Below are 27629 nucleotides of genomic sequence, written 5' to 3'. Positions count from 1 at the left end.
GTAGCCCTTCCTTTCTTCCTTTCTTTGCTTCTGATTTCACAGAGGAGAGGAAGAGAAGCATGGAATGGCTGCCGGGCAGCAGGTTGGGGGGTTTGCTCTGTCAGTGTAATTACCGTAAATGTTATTCAAGTGTGGCTTGTCTTTTAACGCGCATGCTTTTAAAAAGTGCAGGAAGGCAGAAGGAGCATCAGGTTCGGTGGTGGCGGAGAGGAATTTAAACTCTCCCCTTCTCGGATGCCCGTTTTAACAGAATTGCTTACCTGAAGCTGTTCCAATGGTTCAGATTGGTTCATGTAGATAAAATAGCATCTTCTGCTTTCTGTCTTTGCTTGCAGATAAAATGGTAGAAAACCTACATGTGATGGTGAACCTATCTGGCAATACTGTAATCTGCAGTCAGGTTGATCCTGCGTAAGCTCTTTTCTCATATTTAGGCAGCCTAAATGAAGAAAGAGTAGATTATAGTGTCCCTGTGTTATTTTTTTAAGGAAGATTTGTTGGTGGCAAGAGCAGATATACTTGTTGTGACACACACACCCCTCCCCGATAGAGAAATGCTCAAGAGCAACAAGGGAGAAATAGCAGGAAGGAACCTAAGAGATTGCTAGGGTTGTGTTTGTCTAGAGCAGGATTTCTCAAATTACAGCCCACGGGCTGGATACAGCCCGCCAAAACCATTAATAATCCCAGCGACCAGTTAGGTCCCACAGAGTTGGTCTTCTCCGGGTCCCGTTGACTAAACAATGTCGTTTGGCGGGACCCAGGGGAAGAGCCTTCTCTGTGGCGGCCCCGACCCTCTGGAACCAGCTCCCCCCGGAGATTAGAATTGCCCCCAACCTCCTTGCCTTTCGTAAACTCCTCAAAACCCACCTCTGCCGTCAGGCATGGGTGAATTGAGACATCTCCCCCGGGCCTAGACAGTTTATGCATGGTATGTTTGTGTGTATGTCTTGCTTTTAATAAGGGGTTTTAGTTACTTTTAAATATTAGATTTGTTGTATATTGTTTCATTATTGTTGTGAGCCGCCCCGAGTCTATGGAGAGGGGCGGCATACAAATCTAATAAATAATAATAATAATAATAATAATAATTATTATTATTATTATTATTATTATTATTATTATTATTAATCTGGCCCGTGAGGGACCACGAGGCTGCCACGCCCACATTGCCCCTCCCACCTACTGAAGCCATTAATCTGGCCCGTGCAGGACCATGAGGCTGCCATGCCCACATCACCCCACCTACCTGCCACCCCCACCCATCATTTGCAGGCCGAGGAGGCCAAAAACGATGCCAGTTTTGGGTGTCAGAATGGTAATGGAGGCCGAGGAGTCCATAAATGGGCCCGTTTTTGGCCTCCTCGGCCTCCAGAGAGAAATAAAAAAAGAGAAGAGAGAGAGAAAGAAAGAAACACACACACGTACACAAATAGAAATCCCTCACACACACCCCAAGGCAGTCACATCCCTTTACTAACCTGCTTTCCCTCCCCAGGAGCATGACAAATTAAAATTTAATTTGTGTGTATTGTTTAATGGATTGCTAAATTGGCTACACTCACCCAGGCACATGACTACCTAGTCACGCCCATCCGCCCCCCACAGTCTTGTTGTGTTTGTGGACCTCTGGTCTAGAGCCAAGGGGGGGAAACGAATGGTAGCACTGATCGTCCTTGGGTGTATCTCGTGAGGGAGGAAGGGAAGCCTGTGACAAGGCATGGCATAATTACACTGAAAGGAAAGTGAACGAGTTAACAGCCTTATTCTCTGTAACCTAGAAAGTAGGTTAATGGGGCAGCTGTCAGTAGTTTGGACAAACACAAGTACAAGATGCAAATTGAGTGGCTAATTCTGAAAGAATTATAATTATACTTTACAAGGCTTGAAATGTGGAGGAACAGGGGAAAAAAATAGCTGGAGAACAACAGTTAACAGTCACACGAAATAATGTCTTTACAGTAGTCCCTCACCTATCGCTGGTGTTACGTTCCAGACCCGGCCGCAATAGGTGAAATCCGCGATGGGGAATTTATCGACTGATAGTACTTATTTAAGTATTTATATTGTAATTGTTTGGTAAGTTTTCATTGTTTTAAGTGTTTATAAATCCTTCCCACACAGTATTTATTTTAGATACAGTATTTAAATACAGTATTTACAATTTTAGATATATTTTTTTTTAAAAACCTGCCGATCGACTTCCTCAGGAACCAGCGAAGATCCGCGAATGATTTTTCTCATTAATATTTCTTGAAAACCCGCGATGAAGTGAAGCCGCAGTAGGTGAAGCGCGGTATAGCGAGGGACTACTGTATTGAAATCCGAATCCAAATCTCCATCTTGCCAAAAAAAAATTCTCAGGAAAAATTACACTTCGCTAGGTTTCTTGCTAAAAGCAACTTCTGTGTGCCATCGATACACTTGATAACACAGGCTGGATGGTTCTGTACACAGCATTCTTTTATTCAAGACTTCTTCATAATTTGTGTATTGACAAACCTATATTAACAATTCCAAAGAAGTACTTGGAGTTTCCTGGTAGTGAACGCGTATTAAGACAATTTGTACTGCCAATTTTTATTGACCTGTATAAATATTTTTCTCATCCTTGAGTAGAGTTGCGTAGGCTGTACACAGGGTTGATGTGATCTCAGTTACAGTGGCAATTATGTGATGAGCATGTAGGCCCAGCATCCGTTGAATAAATTTTGCTCTGAAGTAGGGCTGTTTGAGGGGCTTAGATGGCAGCTGTTCTCTTTTGAAATGGCTTGTTTACCTTCTCCCTGTGTTAATTGTCACTGATAGATTCAAAAAAAGAATTGGGGCATCTAAAAGTTCCATTCTGCAGGTGCCATTATTTCCTTTTTCCCCCTTTCCTCTGGGGGGGGGGGAGAAAGAGCTTTCAATGTGCTCTTTGATAATGCTTTGTACATACAGTTAATCTTGGTTTACTGGGTGTGCCTGTGTCCTCAGGGTAGCAGAAGAGAGATTGATATCAACAGTGGGATGAACCACCCTCATTTGGGAGGAAATGGAAGCAATCATTTTGAGACCTATTGGGGCCATTGGGTTTTCACTGAAATAATTTGCCATCACCACATTTAACTTTATTACATCTACAGGTTTTAGGTCCTGCTCCAAAATGGTGCTCATTTCTTGATAATCTGACAGAAGAGCTGGAGGAGAACCCGGAGACAACAGTTTATGATGATTATAAATTTGTAACAAGAAAAGATCTTGAAAATCTTGGTAAAGTACTAACTGCTGTGGATGCGATTTGCTTTATCTTGCCTCTTTCCTGAGTATGACCTCAGATATTCTCTTTACTTATGGTATACGCACCTTAGTGCCTACAGTCTAGAGCAGTGATGGCGAACCTATGGCACGGGTGCCACAGGTGGCACGCGTAGCCTTATCTGCTGGCATGCAAGCCGTTGCCCTCACTCAGCTCCAACGTACATGTGTATGCTGGCCAAGTGATTTTCGGCTGGCACAGAGGTTCTGGGAGGGTGTTTTGGGCTTCCAAGGAGCCCCCGGGGATGGGGGAGGGCATTTTTACCCTTCCCCTCTCCAAGCAAGCCTTTGGAGCCTGGAGAGGGTGAAACATGAGCCTACCGGGCCCACCAGAAGTTGGGAAGCAGGCCGTTTCTGGCCTCCGGGTGGCAGAGGAAGCTGTTTTCGCCCTCCCCACGCATGTAGGCACTCGCGCAGGTGTGATAGCACGCGGCCACACTTTTATGGCACCTGAGGAAGAAAAGGTTCGCCATCACTGATCTAGAGTATTCCAGGATGAAATGTGTTTGCATTCCTGTCCCTATCAGGTCTTTGGTAGAGAAATCTTGTTTTTGCTTTCCTTTATGTGTGTGTGTGTGTGTGTTTGTTTGTTTATTTAGATTTGTATTAGATTTTCCTAGTCCAAATTGAGTACTTTGATTTCTACCTTAATCCAAATTCAAATAATGGTTTATATCGGTTGATTCAAATCACTAATTCTCCAATTTCAATACCTTGTGTTATTATGGGGAAAAATAATATGGAACTATCATTTTTTTCAGGAATAATTTTCCTGCTAAAGACCTTAATTTAAAAGCTGCACGTGACTCAATTCCTTATTAGTAATTGGGGAAAATTTTTAAACTGTTAGAACTCTATATAAATATATTTTACCTAGGAGAAACCAGTTAAGCATATAAATTCATTTTTTTTAAAAAAAAGATCAACCTTAGAAGAATATAACTTTTACATTCAACCTAACTTTTTTTTAAAAAATCTACATGTTCCTTGTTCCTTTAGGAATATTTAACATACCAGTAGTCATTTCTTAAGATTTACAGGGAGCCTGTGATGGTGACTATAGCAATGTTGGCACTACAAGATTATTTTTTTGCCATGGATACTCCACTTATTTCTCACTTGAAAATAATATATGATTCTCTTTGGGGGCTGAATCCTTTTGGTGATGTTTTGCTTTTTTCTCTATATCAATGATATATGCAAACTTCTTTTTTGTAAAGTACACTGAAATTTACTTTTTAAATTTGGTGTTATATTAAAGTCATGGTCAATATATGTATCTCCCTCTCTCCTCTCCCCCATGTTGTCTCCAGGGCTTGCTCATCTTATTGGATCACCCCTTCTTCGGGCATACATGCATGGCTTTTTCATGGACATACGATTATATCATAAGGTATGTAGACTTGCCCCAAAAAGTTGGGATAACTCCCTTTCTTATAGAGCACCATTTTTCAGGCAGAATTTTGGTTGAGTGATGAGATGCCTTTTAATTAGCCTTTTATTGCCATCTTTTAGCAATGTTTAATTAGTACACAGCCTAGGTTGTTTTTTTTTTACTTTAACTCTCATTCTTGCTAGCAATCCAGCAAATAAGAACACTGAATTAAATGGAAAAATTATGCAATGATTTATGATTCTTTCTCCTTTTTTGCCTGGTTGCTTTGTGCTTGCAGGTTAAAATGATGGTAAATCCTTTTGCCTATGAGGAATACAGAAGGGAGAAAATTAGACAGAAGATAGAAGAAACCCGTGCACAAAGAGTGCAGCTAAAGGTAACGATGAAATTTGGTTCATTCAGGATAGGTTCATCAATGAAAGAGAGATTCCCTGATATAAGCAGTACATTTGGGGTGTTTTAGAGATCTTATATCTGAACGGAAAGGAGAGCAACTTCATCTGCTACACAATTCTTCTCTTTTCTGGGGTAAGTACAGTAAGACCTCACCTATCGCTGGTGTTACGTTGCAGACCCGGCCGCGATAGGTGAAATCCGCGATGGGGAATTTATCAACTAATAGTACTTATTTAAGTATTTATATTGTAATTGTTTGGTAAGTTTTCATTGTTTTAAGTGTTTATAAACCTTTCTCACACAGTATTTATTTTAGATACAGTATTTAAATACAGTATTTACAATTTTAGATATATTTTTTTTGAAAAACCTGCCGATCGAGTTCGGTGGGCTGTTTAAATCTGCCGATCGACTTCCTCAGGAACCAGCGAAGATCCGCAAATGATTTTTCTCATTAATATTTCTTGAAAACCCGCGATGAAGTGAAGCCGCAGTAGGTGAAGCGCGGTATAGCGAGGGACTACTGTAGTGCAATCCTAAAAGGCATAACTGGCATTGACTCAACTATCGGGCAGGAATCCATTGGTCTCCTTCCCCTTTTTAAGGATTCCGAAAAAGGCCACTCTTGATGGGGGAGATTATGTGTTCTGACCTAATGTTCCTGATAAACTCACACAGCACAAACAGCTCTCGCAAACTTCTTCTTATTGTTTCCAGCTGCTAATTGTTTGCACTAGCAGTCTTCCTAAATCCAAATTAAAGTAAAGCAAGTATTTTCTTTTCAAGACCTTCTAATTATTGTCATTAGCAGTTTACATAAGTCCAAGCAAAATCAAACAAGTCTCACTAAAAGTCTTTCCTGTAAAAGCTGATAACACACACAAACCTTGCTCTTCTTTGGCAAGCTGCCAAGGAACGGTTTGCAGGAAACTGCCAGGTTTAAATGGGAACAAAAATGGAGGCTTGAATTGCAAAGACAAGATCTGGAAATGAAGGGAGTTGCTTCCTGCAACTCAACCATCCGTATTCTTTATTTAAGTAGCCTATGGGAGGAGACAATTTTCCCCAAGCCTTACTCCCGAGTAGTCCTACTCCTCTGGAACTGTTCTTGTCTTTTGACAGCTCTGCTCCTGCGCATATTGAGAACAGGTTCCTCCTGTTCTTCTCCAGACTCCAGGCCTAACCCAGGTTCCTCCCCCAGCCTCCTCGTTGTCTGACTCCACTGCTGGCTGCTCAGGCTCAACATTATTTTAGCCCCTACTTAGATGGGTTTTTCCTGCTGAGAAATGATATTTGAACCAGGTGCTAAGTCAGCAACCTGAATTTTACTTTGGGCTAGCTTGACAAAATGTCGGTGGTTGTAATACGAATGGGCATTGTGCTTAGAGTTCACTTTGCATCATGGAGGACAAAAAATATATATACATTTGTCAAGAATGATGAGGTACAACACTTAATGATTATCATAGGGGTCAAATAAGCAATGAGGAAACAATCAATATTAATTAAAAATCTTAAGGATACAAGCAACAAGTTACACTAGTACAGTCATAAGTGGGAGGAAATGGGTGATAGGAATGATGAGAAAAAACTAGTAGTAATGGTAGTAAATAGTTTGACAGTGTTGAGGGAATTGTTTAGCAGAGTGATGGCATTTGGGGAAAAATGTTCTTGTGTCTAGTTGTCTTGGCGTGCAGTGCTCTGTAGCGATATTTTGAGGGTAGGAATTGAAACAGTTTATGTCCAGGAAAATAAGTGTGATCCTGCTCTTTCTTAAGCCACTGATAAAATCAGAAGTCTTTGGCTATCTTAGGCGATCTCTGATGTTTTCTATTGAAATCTCGGGAATGAGCATCTTCTAAATAATTTGGGCTTTGTCAAATTATCAAAGAAATCTGTGTAAATGTAACCAGAGCTTGCTTTTCACTTAATATATAACTTAACATATTCCAAATCATTATATATCCCATACAATTATAGTCCCTACTGTGATTCATATATTTAATACATTGAAGGTACCAGGTTCCACCCTAAAGAGACCCATGTTTGTTTTACTCACTAGAAACTTCCCAAAGTTAATAAAGAACTTGCACTGAAGTTGATTGAGGAGGGAGAAGAGGAACAGAATGTTCGAAAAAAGAAACAGAAGGTAGGTTACCCTTCCTTGTTTCTGTTATATTAGTTCTATGAAGTGAAATTGCTATTTCAAAAATGCCTGTATCTGAATATGTGTGGGGTAATGGGAGGGTATAAGTTCATGACAAACCAGAAACTTTGAAAGTCCTATGTTGACTTATACTATCTCCATTTATTGGGCTTCTGCCTGTAGGGTTAAGAGTTGATATTATCCTTAATCTTTGGAGAGAGTGACAGGAAATGATACTTAGATGACTGAACTAAAAGAGTTTTACTTGCTAAGTTGAATTCCACTAATCAAAATATAGCTGTATTATGATCAGAAATGAATGAGAGTGCACAATGCACATCCCTGTATAGAAAAGCTATGTTGAAATTAATAGTGATGTAGTAACAGCAGCAGTAATAGTGAAAGTAATGTAAATTGTTTTAAGTGAGATAAACTAAAAGTTAGTCATCTACATAATAAACAGGGGGGGGGGGGGGGAGAGAAATACAATTGTTTGATCAGAATACTGTTCTCCTGTCTCTTATATTGGGCTTTACACTGAAGAGCAATTTTAGTGGCTCAGAGAATTTTCCTTTCCAGCCAGCTGTCCAAACAAGTTGTTGGACAAGACAAGTTCCCAGGTGCTAGTATTTTTCCAGCATCCAGGTTCAAATGACCTTTTTCTAACTCCTAAAATGCAAATGGTGATTAAATAGCTTTGTCAGAACATTATAATCTTAATTAAAATTATTGTTCATTTTAAAGGTGAAACTCCCTTTTAATTACCTAATAAATGAGACATTGAACCCTAATCCTAACTTAAATCCTGACTACTTCGACCAATAGACTGGGCTTCAATATTTTATAACAAAATCCACTTAAGGTAAAGGTGAGTGTCTTAAACCTGTTCAAGCAGAACAGGGTCTGACACTATTGATGTATGTATAATATTTTTCAAAATCTAGCAATAAACCCACACTATCAAGGAAATCACTGTATGACATTAAAAGTATGACACTTTTCTGATATTAGAAGAACCTCACTTATATACCGAACACCACCTACCGCATTTTGCGGAGTATAAGATGCACCAGAGAATAAGACACACCGTAGTTTTGGGGGAGGAAAATAGGGAAAAAAATCTGCTTACCGTGTATTCGTGCATAAGTGCACCTTTGTGCCTACCGTTCCTATCCTAATGTCTTTTTTATCTTTTCTATCTCTACTTTATACTTATATTATGCTAAACATACTACAATACAATACTATATTTGTATGACAAATAAAATAAAATAAATCTGACTAGCGTCCTTAGTCTGATCAGCTTCAACATTATTATTATTATTATTATTATTATTATTATTATTATTATTATTTATTGGATTTGTATGCCGCCCATCTCCGTGGACTCGGGGCGGCTAACAACAGTGATAAAAACAGAATGTAAAAATCCAGTACGAAAACAACTAAAAACCCTTGTTATAAAACCAATCATACATACAAACATACCATGCATAAATTGTAGAAGCCTAGGGGGAAAGATTATCTTAGTTACCACATGCCTGATGGCAGAGGTGGGTTTTGAGGAGCATATTATTTTATCCCCTGGTTAGGGCTTTTAAAAAAACTTTATTTGGAGAGAGTAACAATGAAAGAACTTGCAAGCTAGTAAGAGCTGGGAACATCATTAGCACTTGGAAAGAAAGATTTGGAACAAGTAGAACAATGGAAAAAACCCTGGAAGGACTTAGGGCTTGGAAAACATTCTTCATAGAGATTAACAATGAAAAAGCTTGCAAGCTGGTAAGAGCTGGGAACATTGTTAGCACCTGATTAGGGCTGGAAAGAAACATTTGGAGCAAGTAGAGAATGAAAAAAACCTCCTACAAAGACAGGGTTTGGAAAACATTCCTTGCAGTGAGTAGCAATGAAAGAGCTTGCAAGCCGGTAAGAGCTGGGAACATCGTTAGCACCTAGTTAGAGCAATGAAAAAACCCTGCAAAGACTTAGGGCTTGGAAAACATTCTTTGCAGAGAGAAACAATGAAAGAGCCTGCAAGGTAAGAGCTGGGAACATCATTAGCAGCTAGTTAGGGCTGGTGGGGAAGCTACATTCAGAGTATAAGACACACCCAAATTATCAGCCTCTTTTAGGGAGGAAAAGGGTGCGTCTTATACTCCGAAAAATGTCTATTTAATCCATCCCCAAAGAATTCTGTTGAGAACTGTAACTTATACAGTGGTACCTTGTCTTACGAACCCCTCTTCATATGAACTTTTCATGATACAAACACGGTGCTTGCGATTTTTTTGCCTCTTCTTCCGAACTATTTTCACCTTACAAACCCAAGCTGCCGCCGCTGGGATACCCCATCTCCCGACTTCCATTGTCAGCCAAAGTACTGGGATTCCCCTGAGGCTCCCCTCGCTGGGATTCAAAGCAGCACCAGCAAAAATGAAGGTGCTGCTTTGAATCCCAGCAAGGGGAGCCTCAGGGGAATCCCAGCGCTTCGGCTGGCAGCAGAAGTCCGGAGGCGGGGATTCCCAGTGGCGCAAGGCAAAAGGGGTGACTTTTGGGATGGGGTTACATGCATTATTTGCTTTTACATTGATTCCTATGGGGGAAAATGCTTCGTCTTACGAACCTGGTCACAGAACAAATTAAGTTCGTAAGACGAGGTATCACTGTACATTAATGCAGCAATCTCCCAATCCCTTCTGTCACTCTGATCTTAAAATAACCTTCATCTTGAATTATATGTAAGTGCAAATAGGTATATTAAAATCAGTTAAATAGTTTAAATATAAAGATGACTTCTATTCTGAGTGGCGCGACTGTAGCTCCACTAAGTGTTGCATGTTATGTATGTCATGTTTGTCTATGCAATTTAATAAAAATATTTTTTAAAAAATAAAATAAATGGAAGCAAGAACCCAGCAATAAAATGATTTGAACTTTTAAAAAATCAGTTAAATAAGTAAACAAATGAAATAAAAATAAACTAAAGTAAGATAAATAAATCTAAGTCAGCATAATATTAGGTACCATATTTTTCGGAGTAGAGGACACACCTTTTTCCTCCCTAAAAGAGGCTGAAAATTTGGGTGCGTCTTATACTCCAAATGTAGCTTTTTCAAAGTTTTCTTTTCCAGCCCTTAGGTACTAATGATCTTCCTGGCTTCCTACTACCTCCAAAGAAGGTTTTTTTTCCAGCCCTAAGTCTTTGCAGGCATGCTTTCAATCCTACTCCTTCTGAAAAGGTTTTTTTCAGCCCTAATGCAGTGCTAACGAACATCTTTCTGGTTTGCCGCATTTATTTATTCAATTCAATTTATTTATGTATTCAATTATTTTTTTAATTCCTACTCCCTCCGAAGCAATTTTTCCTGCCCTAAGTTTTTGCAGCCTTGTTTATATTCCTACTCCCTCTGAAAAAGGCTTTTTCAGTCCTTATCAGGAGATAAAATAATGTGCTGAAGCTGAACAGACTAAAGACGCTAGCCAGATGAATACCTGGTAGATTTTTTCCCCTATTTTCGTCCCTCAAAACTAAGGTGTGAACTATATTCTGGTGCATCTAATACTCTTAAAAATACGGTAAGTAATGTGGACATTTCAAGGACTGGTGAAGAATTTGGAAGAAAACTCATAAAACATTCTGGCTAGCAGCTTCCTTCTTCCTCTGTTTTACTTGTTTTACTTTGTTTAACTTACAACCTCCCTTTCTATCACAAATGGCACACAAGACAACTGACAGTAAAAAAAAAACCCTAAACATAAAAATTCATCAGATAACAAATATATAAAGAAGGATGAAAGTCCCCTAAACAAACTATTAAAAGACAGGATGAAGTTGGTTTAGCACAGAGGTCTTCAAACTTGGCAACTTTAAGACTTGGGGACTTCAACTCCCAGAATTCTCCAGCCAGCCTAGAGAATTCTGGGAGTTGAAGTCCACAAGTCTTAAAGTTGTCAAGTTTGGGGACCTCTGCAGGATGTTAAATAAATAGTACAAATAGATAACTCATTCAATAAAAATATAGTTTATTTCACAAAGCTGCTTCTTGCTGTGCAAAAAGTCTCTGGCGATCTAAATGCGTTTAAAAGCTAAAGTTGGAAAACTTTAAGCAATGGAACCATTTCTAAATTTCGTTTTCATTTTTCTTCCAGAAAATGCCTAACATCCTTAGTGACGACCGCTTCAAAGTCATGTTTGAGAATCCTGATTTCCAGGTGGATGAGAAGAGCGAAGAATTTAGGCTGCTTAATCCACTTGTTTCCAAAATGAGTGAGAAAAGGAAGAAGAAGTTAAAGATGTTAGAATACCAAGAAGCATTGGGAGAGGTAAAATCTGAGAATTTGAGATTTTTCTAGTGTTCTGCAATAGCTGTTTGTAAAAATGGAGATGCAATTCCCGTCTACGATTTGAGAAGGATTCGGTGGAACCATATTTTCTTAACCTTTCTATCCCCACCACTTGTTTAGCTACTGGGTGCTAAGAATCTCTAACAAGAATTGGAATAATTATATTGTGCATTTTGCATAGTCATCCAATTCCTGCTTGTGCACAGGCGCACACAGTTCTATAGAACCAGTAGAAACTTGGCAGCCTGGGTCGGCAGAATATGGCAGCAATCCAGGCCTGCCACACGCCCCAAACTGACCCTCTTGGTGGCGCATAAGTTCTGCCTTCTTGTTTTTGGTTCTGCAGATATGCAGAAGCTTTGTTTTAGCACTGTGCTTATGCACGCCACTGAGCGAATCAGCAGTGATTAAAACCAGAATCCGCCCCTGGGCACACTTAAATAACCAATAAAATATGACCATGGCATTTCCTTTTATGTGATATATGTTCTTTGAGCACAAAACGTGAAAAACGCAGAGTTTGGACCAAATGGGGAAAGTAGCATGCAGTCTGATCACACGCAAGAAGGAGATGATCTTTAAATTTTGCCAGGTGTGAAAATATTATGGGATCATAAGTTTAAAGCATCAGGAGTATCTGCTTCATAGAATAGAATGTTCTTTATTGCCCAAATATGATTGAACACATAAGGAATTTGTCTCCGGTTCATAAGCTCTCAGTGTACATACCAGCAACAAAGTGATAAATCATAAGGAACCAATAGGAGAAGATTATAGGAAAGAGGAGAAGGATAAAGGCAATTATAATCCATATAGAAAGTAGCGGATCTACTGTTCTAGATTGGACTGGTTTTCCCCAAAGGAACAAATATGCAGTTTAGGATTTTTTCTGGATCTACTAATGTTTACATTCATGAATAGGAAGCATATTATGAATTTAAACTGGTAGATTTGTTCTGTTCTTTTCCTCAAGAAGAATTCCCTACTCACAGAAATTCATTGCATAGGCAACCTCAAGAATGGGTCTACTATAACTGCCTGTTTGTGGGACTGCGCTTGTGAGTAGTGCAGAAGGTGCCATTGGTTCAGAATTCAATGGGTAGGTTACTAACTAGAGTGCCCCAAACTGAAGCAATCATCCCTCTGCTAAAAGATCAGAATTGTCTGTCACTTTGCACTAACCTCAGCAGTAGGCTATCTTAAACAACATCTCCAGATACATCAGGCACCTGCATTCTTCGGATGAAGCCATGTTCTTTATATTACAATTTTGTGATTGATCCTGGAAGATGTGATGGAGGCAGGTTTACTCACCAATAGCACCATACCAATATGCCGTAGAATGATTTTCCCTCCTGTGTACATCAGAGCCCCAACTCTTGCAAATGTTTGTGTTTTTAAAAACACATCTTTTTATCCTAGTCTTCTCTTGCCACTGTTTTATCTTTGGAAAAGGGAGTTGTTGTTTTGTTGAATTATTGTAAATCAAAGAGTGGAACTCTTCCATTTTGCCTTTTTTACTTCGTGGTAGGTTGGTTCCTAATTTCAGATGTTTGCTTCTTAAATTGAGCAGTTGGAGAACATACAAGGGTCGCCCAGAAAGTAATGCACCACATTTTTTTCTTCAACGATTATTTATTGAACCAATGAAACTTACACACAAGAAAGAATGATGTTTCTTCTACACTCCCTATTTTTCCATGTAGTCTCCATCACGTTCTATGGCCTTCCTCCAGTGAGACACAAAGGTGTGTATGCCCCTGTTGGTACCACTCCTTGTTCTGGTCACAAAGCCATTTCTGCACTGTGCGAATCACCTCTAATGACCTCACCTTCTGTGCCCAGCCATTAACCATACTTCTGTCGACTGCAGATTCTCCATAAACTGTACACAAACGTTTGTGAATGTTACCAACAGTTTCTTTCCCTGCAGTGAGAAATTCAACACACTGCTTGTAACATACATCATTTACAGACGCCATTTGAAAATACTGCTGCAGCTACGCTATCTGGCTGAAGAAATGCAAAATTTACACACGCACTCCTGACAATTCAAATAATGTATATATAAAATTTCACATTCATTCCATTACTGTAGGCTAAGGGGGAAAAAATGGTGCATTACTTTCTGGGCGACCCTTGTACATAGCACACGCTTTGCTTCCTAGCAGTTTTGGATCCTTTTTGTCTCTTTTCAACAATAGGAATATTAAATTTAATTGATACTAGATACATTTTGTCCTTTTGGAGGGGCTGCTTTAATAGTTACAGAATGGTAGAATGGTGGATTAAGAATATATATCATTGCCAATAGTTATTAGCCATTAAAGTATTCTGTTGAAAATATCTTGCCTGTGTTTGTGTTAAAGTCCTTTCCAAGCAGTGCATCTGTGAGGCATCACTTACTCCTAATTAGGTAAACAGTTAATTTAAGGAATGTTAAGTCTTTTTTCTTTTTTTAAACTGACTATTTTTGTCTTCAGGAAGAAGAGGAAGAGCCAGAAGGAAAACCAAGTGATGCAGAAAGTTCAGAGTCTTCAGATGATGAAAAAGGATGGGTTGAAGAGGTCAGGAAACAGCGCAGCTTCTACGCCAAAAGGAAAAAGTAAAACGGCAGGAAAGGTTCAAGGAGGATCAGAAAACAGTCCTGGAACCAAAGTTTTTTGAGATTAAAGCCGGGGAAGAATTTAGAAGTTTCCAAGACACTGCCCAAAAGCAAAAGTTAATGAAGTAAGACCACAATTTTATTCCATTCTAGTGATTTGTCTTTATTGTTTTTCATTGATCGTGATTAAAATGTGATGATTTCAGATTTCTGCTAAAGGCAATTGATTTCATAGTGCAGATATAATGAAGAGGTTTCTCTTAATTCACCCATTCATTTGCATACCAGTTAGAAAAGAATTGCAACTACAATCTCCGTTGACTGCTTAGAAAGTTTGATGGGCTGTGCATAGAGAGGCACAAGGCCAATGTGGCATCATTGTGCCAGTGTCATGGATCCTTAAATCTGGATATGGTCTTAGGTTGATGCAGGATCAATGGTCCACTAGCCAATCAGCCCACTACCTTATCCTAATCTAAAGATCATTTAAAGTTTTCTCAAGATACTTTAACTAGCTTAGTTCCCTCCCTCCATCCGTTCTTCATTTCTGTTTCATTTGCTCTCAGAGTAATTACTGTCAGAGTTGATATGGCATTGGACCAGATTATCTCCGGGACCGCCTTCTGCGGCATGAATCCCAGTGACCGGTTAGGCCCCACAGAGTTGGCCTTCTCCGGGTCCTGTCGACTAAGCAATGTCGTTTGACGGGACCCAGGAGAAGAGCCTTCTCTGTGGCAGCTCCAACCCTCTGGAACCAGCTCCCCCCCAGATATCAGAGTTGCCCCCACCCTCCTTGCCTTTTGCAAGCTCCTTAAAACCCACCTCTGTCGTCAGGCATGGGGGAATTGAAATTTCCCTTCCCCCTAGGCTTATAGAATTTATACATGATATGTTTGTATGTATGAGTGGTTTTTTAAATTGGGGTTTTTTAGATTGTTTTTAATATTAGATTTGTTTACATTGTCTTTTTATATTGTTGTTAGCCGCCCCGAGTGTTCGGAGGGGGGCGGCATACAAATCTAATAAATAATAATAATAATAATAATAATAATAATAATAATATGCTGCTCATTAAAGTTGATGCTGAGTTTATCCTCTCATTTTGTTTTTGTTTTTTTGCAGGAAGTCACTTGGAGATCGCTTGCAACTTGAAGAGAGAGTTGGTGCACTTAGCGTACAGGATACCACTGTAGGAAGTAAACAAGTCACTTTTAAATTAAAAAAGGTAAACATCAGTCCTAAATTTAAAACTATTTTAAGACCAATGCAGCAGAAGTATCACGTGGTCCTTTGGATGAAACTGCTTTCTTCTTCAGCACTGCAGGTGGACTACTGTTTCCGAATTGTCTGTGCTGAGCCAACTTGGTCAGACTTGCATCTCTCTTTTTGCTTTGCACATTTTAATTTGCTGCCCCTAGCTGTGGAAAGGGGACTAAATCTTTGTTTGATTGTGTTATGGTAGCTAGTTCCATTTAGCATTTATGCTTCAACTGGTATTGACTTGGCTGCTGCAGAAGTTTCTAACCAAAAGCAGAAGTGGGAATTGGATGGATCTTAGTTTCGTTCATGTTTTCACCGCCACCACCCTCCACGTCCATCACCTGTAGAGTTCTCCAACTTTCTCGCAGCCCTTCCCACCATCTTAGCTTTGATCATTGTTGCAAGGCTCATTCCACACTCACAAAAATCATATAGGCAAGGTGACAGGAGAAAAGAATTGGAAATAGAAACTACTAGCAGTTTCTTGGAAACCAGGTCATAATTCATGCTGACTTCACAACTGAAAAGGCTAGATTTGTTTAGAATAAACTAAAAAGGGCTTTAAAGTACTGCATCAAAAAGATATCAAAAAGATTTTAAAGTATTGCATCAAAAATAAATAAATTTTGCTTCTATTAATTGTATCCAAATGGTTTGGCAAATTAACTAGCTTCTATGAAGTATTTTGGTAGCTAGCCTAGGAATTTTCAGCCTGCAGTCTAAGTTACAGTTTTAGATATCTTTAAGATTTTTGTCAGTTCTGAGAGAGTGGAAGGAGAGATGGTTCTCACATTTTCTTTGAGATTTTCACATTTTTCTCCCAAACCACGCCTACATTTCTGTCTGGAAAAAATTGCGCTTTGATCTACCTCTAGAATAGGGTTGTCAAACATGCAGTGTCACGTGATATATCATGACTTTTCCCCCCTTTGCTAAACCAGTCGTGGTCATGGCCAGCACGTGACTCATCCAGCCTATTTAATACCCCTACTCTAGAACAAAGCAACTCTGTTTTTCCCCCCACAATGGACTTAACCATTATGAGAAAAATGATTTAGGATCTAAACTTAACATAGAGACCACACTAAACCACCATACAGCACTGGTGAGACCACATTTGGAATACTGTGTTCAGTTCTGGAGACCTCACCTACAAAAATATATTGACAAAATTGAACTTGTTCAAAGACGGGCTACAAGAATGGTGGAAGGTCGTAAGCATAAAACATATCAGGAAAGACAATGAACTCAATCTGTATAGTCTGGAGGACAGAAGGAAAAGGGGGGACATGATCGAAACATTTAAATATGTCAAAGGGTTAAGGGTTCAGGAGAGAAGTGTTTTTAATAGGAAAGTGAACACGAACAAGGAGACACAATCTGAAGTTAGTTGGGGGAAAGTTCAAAAGCAACATGAGAAAATATTTTACTGAAAGAGTAGTAGATCCTTGGAAGAAACTTCCATGAGACGTGGTTGGTAAATCCACAGTAACTGAATTTAAACATGCCTAGGATAAACATATATCAATCCTAAGATAAAATACAGGAAATAGTATAAGGGCAGACTAGATGGATCATGAGGTCTTTTTCTGCTGTCAGACTTCTATGTTTCTATTATGAGCAGATTTTTTAAGAAGTTATCAAGTTATTTGTGTTCACTAAGGGTTTTTTGGGGGGGGGGGTTGACACTTTTGATAAGATTTCTCATATCTCTCTTATGGGAATATGAAGCTATTTACAAATTTAATGATTGAATTCACATCCCCAAAACTTTTCATTTATCTCCCTTTTCTCCATATGTCTCCATAAGTAAAGATGGAGAAGGGAAAAGATACAATTAAAAGGAGAAAGGCACTGTTGTGTCTTCCACCAAAAGATATCTTTTAGCATGGACTCCATTGGATATAAACTATTTTGTTGTCTTTAAGTGATTTTTGTATTTTTTTCCCCAGTCTGAGCACCATAAAAAGCAGCAAGAAGCAGAGAAACTCCATCACGAAGAGAGGAGAAAACTCAGGCGGTCTGCTGGCCATCTCAAGAGTAAACAGGGAAAAAGGCGACGCTTCCATTGATGGAGAACTTTGGCTTTTTTCCTTTGAGAACTCAGAAATTTGTTTTAATAGTGGATTGTTCTCCACTGTGACAGAGGAAGACAATCCATAGCCCAATTATGTTGTGGGAAAGCATCATGGATCTCCTGTTTGCACCAGACGTATTAATGAAATGTTTCTGAAAAGATTTCAGCTGGTTATTGTATAACCTTGTGTGTGGTGGCCGATAGGTGTACATTCTATGTGAACGTGAATACATATGAATAATATTGTGATACATCAAATGGCTCTAATTCTTAAGCTTTGGAAACTTTACTATATTTTTATGATATAATGAACAATGGTACCCAGCCCTGTTGATAGGTGTATGGGTAACCAAACAAGATAACATTTGCTTCACTTCTTCCCAACTGTTGATGTTAAAATAATCTTTTATTCTAGCAAAAGAAAAGTAAAGAGTTACTTTAAAGCTATCTTTGGTGATAGTAATATTTTTGTGATCCTGAAGAGCTGCTAAGTTTAAAACCCTGTATGTGAGATGTATATGCAATTACATGGATGTCAGTTTTGCTAAACAGAACCCAAAAATAAATATTTCCAACACTGGATACTAGTTTGATGTCTGTTCAGATTTTACATATATTTCACCTGCTGCAACCTTTTATTTTCTCTGTTGACAAATACTGGGTAAGGGTTAATGAGACCGAGCCTGCAGTTGATCAATGTGAACTATATCTTTAATATGAATTTTATTTCAGCAGTTTCTAAATAGTTCCAGTGTCAGTTTTCTCATGTGCTGGGTTCATGTTTCTATGACTGAGCACTGAAGTTTAATGAATTCCTTTAAAACTTCTACTTTAGATGGAAAAACTTAATCAGTTGTTATCCCCACTTTTTGTAGTTGTATCTTACCAACAGATTTTTCCTCCAGAAGAAACATGCATTTTTCAGAATAAACACTCATCATTTTCTTTAGGTTATAATAAAAGCAATTCAAGAAAAGCAGAAAAACTAGGCAGGGAAAACTGAAAGGAGATTTGTGAATGCTTTAGAACTATCAGGAATCCTGCAGTACATACCTACAATAGTGTCTGAAGTTTATCTAAATCCTATTAATAATGAGGTTCTGCTTAAACAAACAACAAACTGTATTTTGTTTATTGAACTTAGTGATCAACATTGATAAATGTTCTTATTAGAATAAACAGGTGAAATTTTAGTTCCCGTTAGTAGCAATTATTTGCTACTAAAGAGCCAGGGTGGTACAATGGTTAGAATGCAGTTCTGCAGGCTACTTGTGCCTGTAACTTGCTGCCTGCAATTTGGTAATTTGAATCTCGCCACTGGCTCAAGGTTAACTCAGCCTTCCATCCTTCCAAGGTGGGTAAAATGAGGACCAGATTGTTGGGGGCAATAGTCTGACTCTATAAAATTGCTTAGAGAGGGCTGTAAAGTGCTATTTCAATCAATTTCCTGATGATAATCACCCTTTTACTATGTACAAGCTTTTCAGATGATGTCACTTTAAAAATAATAATCAAGATTTGGCTATTCCATGATGCAATGTTTCTTCTACTTCAGAAATTTCGTTGTACAATCATTGATGTGTTTAAGATGCTGGATGCCTCACACTGGTTTAAGCTTTATGCACATTCTTAAACTCTCCTCTAGAATGTACTGATGCAATCCAGAATCCATTGTTCCCGTAATGAGTGTGAGCCACCAGATTTTGCAACCTCAAACCAGCCAAAGCCACAATACTTCCCTCGCCGTGGGCCACAGTTAAGACGACAAGCAAATGTCAATGAAGCCTGCGAAGGACTAATTTGATTTATTTTCTACTTGTTAGTTGATACATATGTATCCTGATGCACACTAATATACAATTTCTTAAATAACTTAAGAAATAAATAACCCATTGGTGGCTTCTTATTAGAAAGAGCAGCATACCATAAGATTAGATTAGATTAGATTAGATTTATTGGATTTATATGCCGCCCCTCTCCGAAAACTCGGGGCTGCTCACAACAAGATAAAAACAATACATAATAACAAATCCAATACCCACCAATCCAATTACAATTTTAAGCTAAAAATTCATAAAAACAACCCCAGAATATTAAAACATGCATACACTCAATCTAACACCAAATCAATCAATCTAACACATAAGTAGGATTTCCTTTTTGAAGTCCAGTTGCTTCTTGGAAAAAGCATCTTTGGGACTTCCATGATCTGGATGCCTGAGATTCTCCATAGACATCTAGTAATGTTTAGTGAATAACTGCATTCAATGCTGGTATCTCACTTAATTCTCTTTTCCTCAAGGGCAGGCATCAGTGGAAACGCCATTCTAGCCTGATTATTTTTGCCTTATCATGAAGTTAGGTAAAGTGGACAACAATGGTTCCCAGATTTTTTTTTCTCCTTTACCAGCAGTAGCCACAATAGGTATCTGTACTGAATTCAGAAAATAGGAATAGAAAGTTGTATCTATGAGTGTCTGCTCTACTCTCAGGGGACAAGATAGATGCCTCCCTGAAGAATGTAGGAATCCTAAACTGGGACATCTCCAGGGCAACAGCATAGAGTCGGCTAATTCTTCCACAATGGCAGCCAGACAATCCTTGTGATCTGGCTTAAAACACATCGCTAAGAGAAGATCTCAGGAGTGCCATATGCTAAATCAATAGAATAAATGCTCTGCCCTCCTTGTGCCACTCTCTCTTTTTGTAGGGAAGCTTGTGGTGGGGACGGTTCCATTTTTGAACTCTTCGGTCTTTAAGCACTCCAAATTTCAGTGTTTTCAGTTTCTAGAGATTGGATTGTGCTGACACTGACAAGAGTCCCCATTCCTTTTACATCATTTTCTTTGCAGAATTTCTTTTCAATGTTCCCTTAAGGAGTCAGAAATAATGTTTTGCCCATTGCTTGAATAGTGTTTATGCTTGAATAGGAGCCTTGGTGGTGCAGTGGTTGGAGTGCAGTACTGCAAGCTACTTCTGCTGATCACTTCTGCCAGCAGTTTGGCAGATTGAATCTCAGTAGGCTTAAGGTTGACTCAGCCTTCCATCCTTCCAAGCTGGGTAAAATGAGGACCAGATTGTTGGGAGGAATAGGTTGACTCTGTAAAACTGCTTAGAGAGGGCTGTAAAGTGGTATATAAATCAAAGTGCTATTGCTATTTCAACCAATTTCCTGATTATAATCATCCTTTTACTATGTACAAGCTTTTCAGATGATGTCACTTTAAAAAAAAAATCAATATTATTATTAGCAATAGCAATAGCCACTGCTATTGCTAATAATAATAATTCTCTATGACAGTCTCCCAGGGAACAAGGTTGTGGAACAGTGAGAGCCCAAGCTGTGGTGAACATGTCTTGGCCACAGGAGCTGAGGAAATAACCCAGCTTGAGAGAGCCTGATATTTCGGTAAAGTCATTAGCTTGGAGCATGCATTCAAAATGAGTTAAATAGTCATCCCAAGATTCAATTGAAGGCAGGCACAGTGGCCATCCTGTAAAGGACAGATTAGTGACAACAGCGGCCAGGGCAATACCTCGTCAACCAGCGACCGGTTAGGTCCCACAGAGTTGGCCTTCTCTGGGTCCCGTCGACTAAACAATGTCGTTTGGCGGGACCCAGGAGAAGAGCCTTCTCTGTGGTGGCCCCGACCCTCTGGAACCAGCTCTCCCCGGAGATCAGAACTGCCTCCACCCTCCTTGCCTTTCGTAAAGTTCTTAAGACCCATCTTTGCCGTCAGGAATGGGGGAACTGAGACATCTCCCCCGGGCCTATACAGTTTATACATGGTATGTTTGTGTGTATGCTTGCTTTTAATAATGGGGTTTTTAGTGTTTTTTAAATTATTAGATTTGTTCTTACATTGTCTTTGTTATTGTTGTGAGCCGCCCCAAGTCTACGGAGAGGGGTGGCATACAAATCTAATTAATAATAATAATAATAATAACCAGCAAATGACAGGAAAAGTAGTGGCTTCACTCTAAGTGACTACCCCAGTTGGCATGGCTTGGCGCGAAGCGGAGGCGGCTCGCGGCTGGGCTTCAAGTGGCAGTGGAGGCTTCCGCTCCAAAACATTCAGCGCCAGTGTTGAATAGTTGACATGAAGGGAGGTGCAGACAGGAGAACAGGAACTGTAACTATTGCAGAACCAAACAGCTGAGGCAGTAACAGAACAGTGTGGCTAGACAGCTCCCTTTTATAGTGGAGCTGTCAAGTCCTGAGCCAATAGGAAGTCTTTGTTTTCCTACTTGCTGGGTGCCTGCACCTCAACCAATCAGATTGAAGCAGCAGTTGGCATGGTTGTAAAGTAAGGACTTACCAGTTCAATTTCTAGAGATTGAATCATGCTGACACTGACAAGAGCCCCCATTCCTTTTACAAAATTTTCTTTACATAATTTCTTTTCAACGTTCCATTAAGGAATCAGAAATAATGGTTTGCCCATTCCTTGAATAGTGTCTGTGCTATGTTAATGAGGGATGAAGTATTCATTTCTTTATACTTATAAATATATAATGATTTGTATTTTTTAACAGCACTCTTGCTCTCTCTCAGAGAGGGACTCTGGGCAGTACACATTATATAATAATTGTACATTATATAATAATCAGTAAGATCAACCTACTAAAATCAGAATAATTTAGGAACAACAATTTTAAAATTATAAAGCAGCATTATAAAAATTTCAAGAGGTGAAAAATTCCAAAATGCTGGATTAGCAATTGTTAATAGAGATGGGGCAAAAGATTTTTACCGTAGTGATATTAGGATTCTACTTCTAGGAGCAAAAACGCCCAATCAAATGAAAAGAGACATCAAATAGTGGGCACTGACTCCAACTAAGTTAGGTTATTCTGTTATGTTCACAGCCAATTCCAAAATATGCTACCAATCTGTTGTAAGCTGTCGTGGAGGCAAAACATACCAAAGGAAGAAGTCATGAAAGGACTTGAAAATGTCCAAAGATAGAAACATAGAAACATAGAAGACTGACGGCAGAAAAAGACCTCATGGTCCATCTAGTCTTCAGATACTTCACCAGAAGAGCCATTCACTCCTCCACTCGAAACAGAATACCCTACGAAAGCAGACTATCAATCCTTGGTCTTGAAAGCTTAGAACTATGACGCCTAAAACACGATCTAAGTATTGCCCACAAGATCATATGCTGCAACGTTCTACCTGTCAATGACTACTTCAGCTTCAATTGCAACAACACAAGAGCACGCAACAGATTCAAACTTAATATTAACTGCTCCAAACCTGACTGTAAAAAATATGACTTCAGCAACCGAGTTGTCGAAGCATGGAACTCATTACCGGACTCAGTAGTGTCAACCCCTAACCCCCAACATTTTTCCCTTAGACTATCCACGATTGACCTCTCCAGGTTCCTTAGAGGTCAGTAAGGGGCGTGCATAAGTGCACCAGTGTGCCTTCTGTCCCCTGTCCAATTGTCTCTCCTTATCTCATTTATCTTTTCTTCCTTTCAAATTTGTTCACCTATACTTTTATATCTTTTCTTCTATTCTTTTCTTTAGTTATATTACTACATAACTATTCTCTTCAATATGTATTATCTATTGGACTAAATAAATAAATAAAAATAAAATAAAATATGTAAGAGGCCTGGCAGAAGGCAGGGAGACACCTGGGAGGGAAAAAGTGAAACCAGTGACTGGTGACATGGTTATTTATGATTCTTTGAAGAGTGGTTTTTCTCAACCTGACCATTTTTAAAAAATGGAGAAGATATGGTGATGGAAAACTGAGATAATGAGAATGGTTGAAGATGTACCTTTGGGTTTTCTCACCTTGTTTCTGCATTGCTACTCCTTTATTAGAACTGCCCTTGAGTTGTAGAAGGGATTGTGGAGAGTTTTGGTGGGAGGTGGGGCATGGAGAGTTAATCAGGATCTGATAGGGATTAGGCAAAGAGAGGAACTGAGTTTGATCCCGACCACATTCAATGAGCCGGGGTGGCGCAGCAGGTAGAGTGCTGTACTGCAGGCCACTGAAGCTGACTTGTAGATCTGAAGGTCAGCGGTTCAAATCTCATCACCAGCTCAAGGTTGACTCAGCCTTCCATCCTTCCGAGGTGGGTAAAATGAGGACCCAGATTGTGGGGGCAATAGCCTAGCTCTGTTAAAAAAACAGTGCTATTGCTAACATGTTGTAAGCCGCCCTGAGTCTAAGGAGAAGGGTGGAATAAAAATCGAATAAATAAATAAATAAATAAATAAATGAATGAATGAATGAATGAATGAATGAATTAATGAATTAATGAATTAATGAATTAATGAATTAATGAATTAATGAATTAATGAATTAATGAATTAATGAATGATAGGAAGAAACATGATGCAGCTTCCTCAGATCACAACCTATTTTCAACTGTGGGCTGAGCCCACTCTTTACTAATGCATATAAAATAAAAGTCCATATTGTTTTTTTCTCTTTTCTATGGCTAGAGGCATTTTTAATTACTCAGTTTGAGACGACAAGCAAGACTGGAAGTATTTACCTTTTATAATATTGCCAGGTAAGCCTGTGCAGAAGGAAGTCTTTGTTCTTTAAAAAGTACCACTTGATGCACCATCGAATGCCAATCCTACAGTGTTGGCCCCTTTGTAGTCCTAATTTAAAGTGGACTTTCTTTGGCATCTGTGTCAAATATGTACATATGTGAATGTTGTCAGTAACTTGCAAGGACAGGAGTTGCCCAGCACTCGTACAATAATGGCTTCAGATAGAGGTAATTGCAACCTTAACAAGGAAAAAGCAACTTGACAGCTACATTTTTTAGCCAATTGGACCCCAGAACAGAGGGAAGCCTTCTTGAGTCCCTGGCCCTAGCATTTCTAATCAGCTTCCCTGCTGCACAATGCTGGTTGCCATGTGCTCAGACCTGAACTATATTTAGTATACACAACTTGGAAACTAACAGCCTTGACACAATCTCCGATTTCAGCCCTCGTAGGAACTGGACTGTAGTCTTCCCTCCTCCTATTAGCAGGCTCAGACTCAGCCAACTACATTTGATAATGAGAATGGTGTCCTATTGTGTCCTATTCTCTCTCTCTCTCACACACACACACACACACACCACTCAGTCATACACACCCCTGTCATCTGTTATGCCGGGCTCTCTGATAGGAGCCTCCAGAAAATTCAAGGATACAAATTTCAGACACACACACGTTTGAAAATTCAAAACAATGTTCTTTATCACAAAAGTCAAAAAAAATTAAGCACTCTTTTTGTATTGCAAAGAGCACTCTTCCCAAAACAACTGGGTAATCTGTACAATTTCCTTTAAGCAGTCATTAAGTACTTAGCCAGCAGCTGTGGAGAAACTTCACACCCCTGCTTCTTCCAACGAAGGGATACACACACACACACGTTGCTCTGCTTTGGTTTCAAAGGCGTGAAAAAGCAACAAAGTCCAGCACACAAGATTCCTGACGAAACTGCAACAGATATTCTTCCACAATGGCCAAACCCACATGCTGCTATTTATAGCAGCAGCCCTAATTACTGGAGCCCCACCCAAACACAGGTGGCCTCCCTTATTTCCTGTAATATGTTCTTACTTGGTCTCTTCTACGCATAATTATGCGCTTGCATGGGCCCAAAATGTCATCATCTGAAGCTATAGAAGATAAGGAAGATTGACTGCCTTGGCTGTGTGCCAAGCCCTCCTCTGCCGAGTCACTCCCACCTTCTTCTTTGTCCGAGGAAACTAAACTCTGAACTGATTCTGTCAGCAATAACACAGGCCTGTGACATGTTGAATTTTCCCCTACATCCACCTCCCCATTCCCTGGGGCAGGAGCTGGGCCAGAGCCAACCACAACATCATCCATCCATCCATCTGTCTATCATCTATCACCATCTCTCTTCTATCTAGGTATCATCTAATTTAATCCAATTCTTGTGCCTCCTACAACCACAACCCTGTGAGGTGTTTGGATTGGGGGAAAGACAATGACTGATTCAAAACCACCCAGTAGATTTCATATTAAGAGAACTAGAATTCATTGTCTCCTGGTTTCTGGATCAGCAGCTTCACACTATACTAAGTTGGCCCCAGGTATGGGTTTTATGCTTCTAGCCCAGGATTCTATCAATAAATTTATTCCACGTAGAGTGAAATCAAAGTGGTTATCTGGTGACTGGTTATTTCAATGGTAATTGCCCTAAATGTTGATGCTTTGCTTTCAAGTTGTGAAACTAACCACCCTCCCAGCCATCACTCCAAGACTTTAAACATGATGAATAGTTTTGTATCCATGAATATTGCTTTTCTTCTTGTCTGCTCTGCAAGCTAAGTGTTTAATTGAGGTCATGATACTTATAAGTTTAGGCCTACATATTCTACACCAACTACCATGAAATCATTTTTTTAAAAAAAGATAAGTAATGTGACCATCGACAATAATTGCTAATCACCCATCTCATCCCACTTATAGCTGCATGACTAACTTGTTGCTTGTATCCTTACAATTTATATTAATATTGATTGTTTCCTGATTGCTTATTTGTAGTCTATGACAGTCATTAAGTGTTATACCTCATGATTCTTGACAAATGTATCCTTTCTTTTATGTACACTGAGAGAATATAGAAACATAGAAACATAGAAGTCTGACGGCAGAAAAAGACCTCATGGTCCATCTAGTCTGCCCTTATACTATTTTCTGTATTTTATCTTAGGATGGATATATGTTTATCCCAGGCATGTTTAAATTCAGTTACTGTGGATTTATCTACCACGTCTGCTGGAAGTTTGTTCCAAGGATCTACTACTCTTTCAGTAAAATAATATTTTCTCATGTTGCTTTTGATCTTTCCCCCAACTAACTTCAGATTGTGTCTCCTTGTTCTTGTGTTCACTTTCCTATTAAAAACACTTCCCTCCTGGACCTATTTAACCCTTTAATATATTTAAATGTTTCGATCATGTCCCCCCTTTTCCTTTTGTCCTCCAGACTATACAGATTGAGTTCATGAAGTCTTTCCTGATACGTTTTATGCTTAAGACCTTCCACCATTCTTGTAGCCCGTCTTTGGACCTGTTCACTTTTGTCAATATCTTTTTGTAGGTGAGGTCTCCAGAACTGAACACAGTACTCCAAATGTGGTCTCACCAGCATTCTATATGGCGGGATCATAATCTCCCTCTTCCTGCTTGTTATATCTCTATATGCACCAAAGACAAATTCTTTGCGTTTCCAATCACACTTGGCCAATAAAGAATTCTGTATTCTTCTACATCAGTGATGGCGAATCTATGGCATAGGTGTCACAGGTGACATGATGAGCCATATCTGCTGGCACACGATCCATAAACCTAGCTCAGCTTCAGCATGCATGTGTGTGCCGGCCAGTTGATTTTTGGCTCACACAGAGGCTCTGGAAGGGCATTTTTGGCTTCCAAGACTTTCTGGGGGATGGGGAAAAGCTTTTGAGCCTGGGGAAGGCAAAACACAAGCCTACTGGGTCCACCAAAAGTTGGGAAACAAGCTGTTTCCAGAGGACCTCTGGGGGGAGGGAGAAGCTGTTTTTGCCCTCCCCAGGCATTGAATTATGTGTGTGGGCACTCGTGCATACACGATAGTGCACGCGCACGCTCTTTTGGCACCCAAGGGAAAAAAGGTTCGCCATGTTCTATATTCTTCTATATTCTTCTATACCAGTGGTTCTCAACCTGAGGGTCGGGATCCCTTTGGGGGTGAATGACCGTTTCACAGGGGTCGCCTAAGACCATGGAAAAAAACAATTTTCCCATGGTGTTAGGACTTAATGTTTCTATTCTGGCATGTTGGAACATATTTTTGCAATCCGACTAATCAGGCATTTACAGTGGGGGCCCTTCTGACTTTCCTGCCAATCACCTTAAAGCTCCATTAGGAAAATTGGCGCTAGACTTATGGTTGGGAGTCACCACAACATTAGGAACTGTATTAAGGGGTCGCGTCATTAGAAAGGTTGAGAACTACTGTTCTATACTGTTCTATACTCTTCTGTATTCTTCTGTACTCTTCTGTACACATCTATATTCTACATTCTACGTTCTACGTTCTACGTTCTACGTTCTACGTTCTA

The 27629-nt window shown here is 39.5% G+C and overlaps 1 protein-coding gene across 1 annotated transcript in view; it reads left to right on the top strand.

The window, feature by feature from the left end:
* Positions 1-17603, top strand: part of NOL10 (nucleolar protein 10) — a 63956-nt gene extending 46353 nt beyond the window's left edge. The window contains 9 exon segments of the mRNA XM_070732999.1: positions 3126-3252; positions 4611-4690; positions 4971-5069; positions 7152-7238; positions 11385-11558; positions 14063-14159; positions 14162-14309; positions 15307-15409; positions 17397-17603. Of these exon segments, the coding sequence (XP_070589100.1) occupies positions 3126-3252; positions 4611-4690; positions 4971-5069; positions 7152-7238; positions 11385-11558; positions 14063-14159; positions 14162-14309; positions 15307-15409; positions 17397-17516 (1035 nt within the window). The 3' untranslated portion in view covers positions 17517-17603.
* Positions 17604-27629: the final 10026 nt, after the last annotated feature.

This window comes from Erythrolamprus reginae, chromosome 1 (genome assembly GCF_031021105.1).
Source record: "Erythrolamprus reginae isolate rEryReg1 chromosome 1, rEryReg1.hap1, whole genome shotgun sequence".
Taxonomy (NCBI): Eukaryota; Metazoa; Chordata; class Lepidosauria; order Squamata; family Dipsadidae; genus Erythrolamprus; species Erythrolamprus reginae.
The sequence above is the reverse complement of the archived record's forward strand: the minus strand, read 5'-3'. Positions and strand labels throughout refer to the sequence as shown.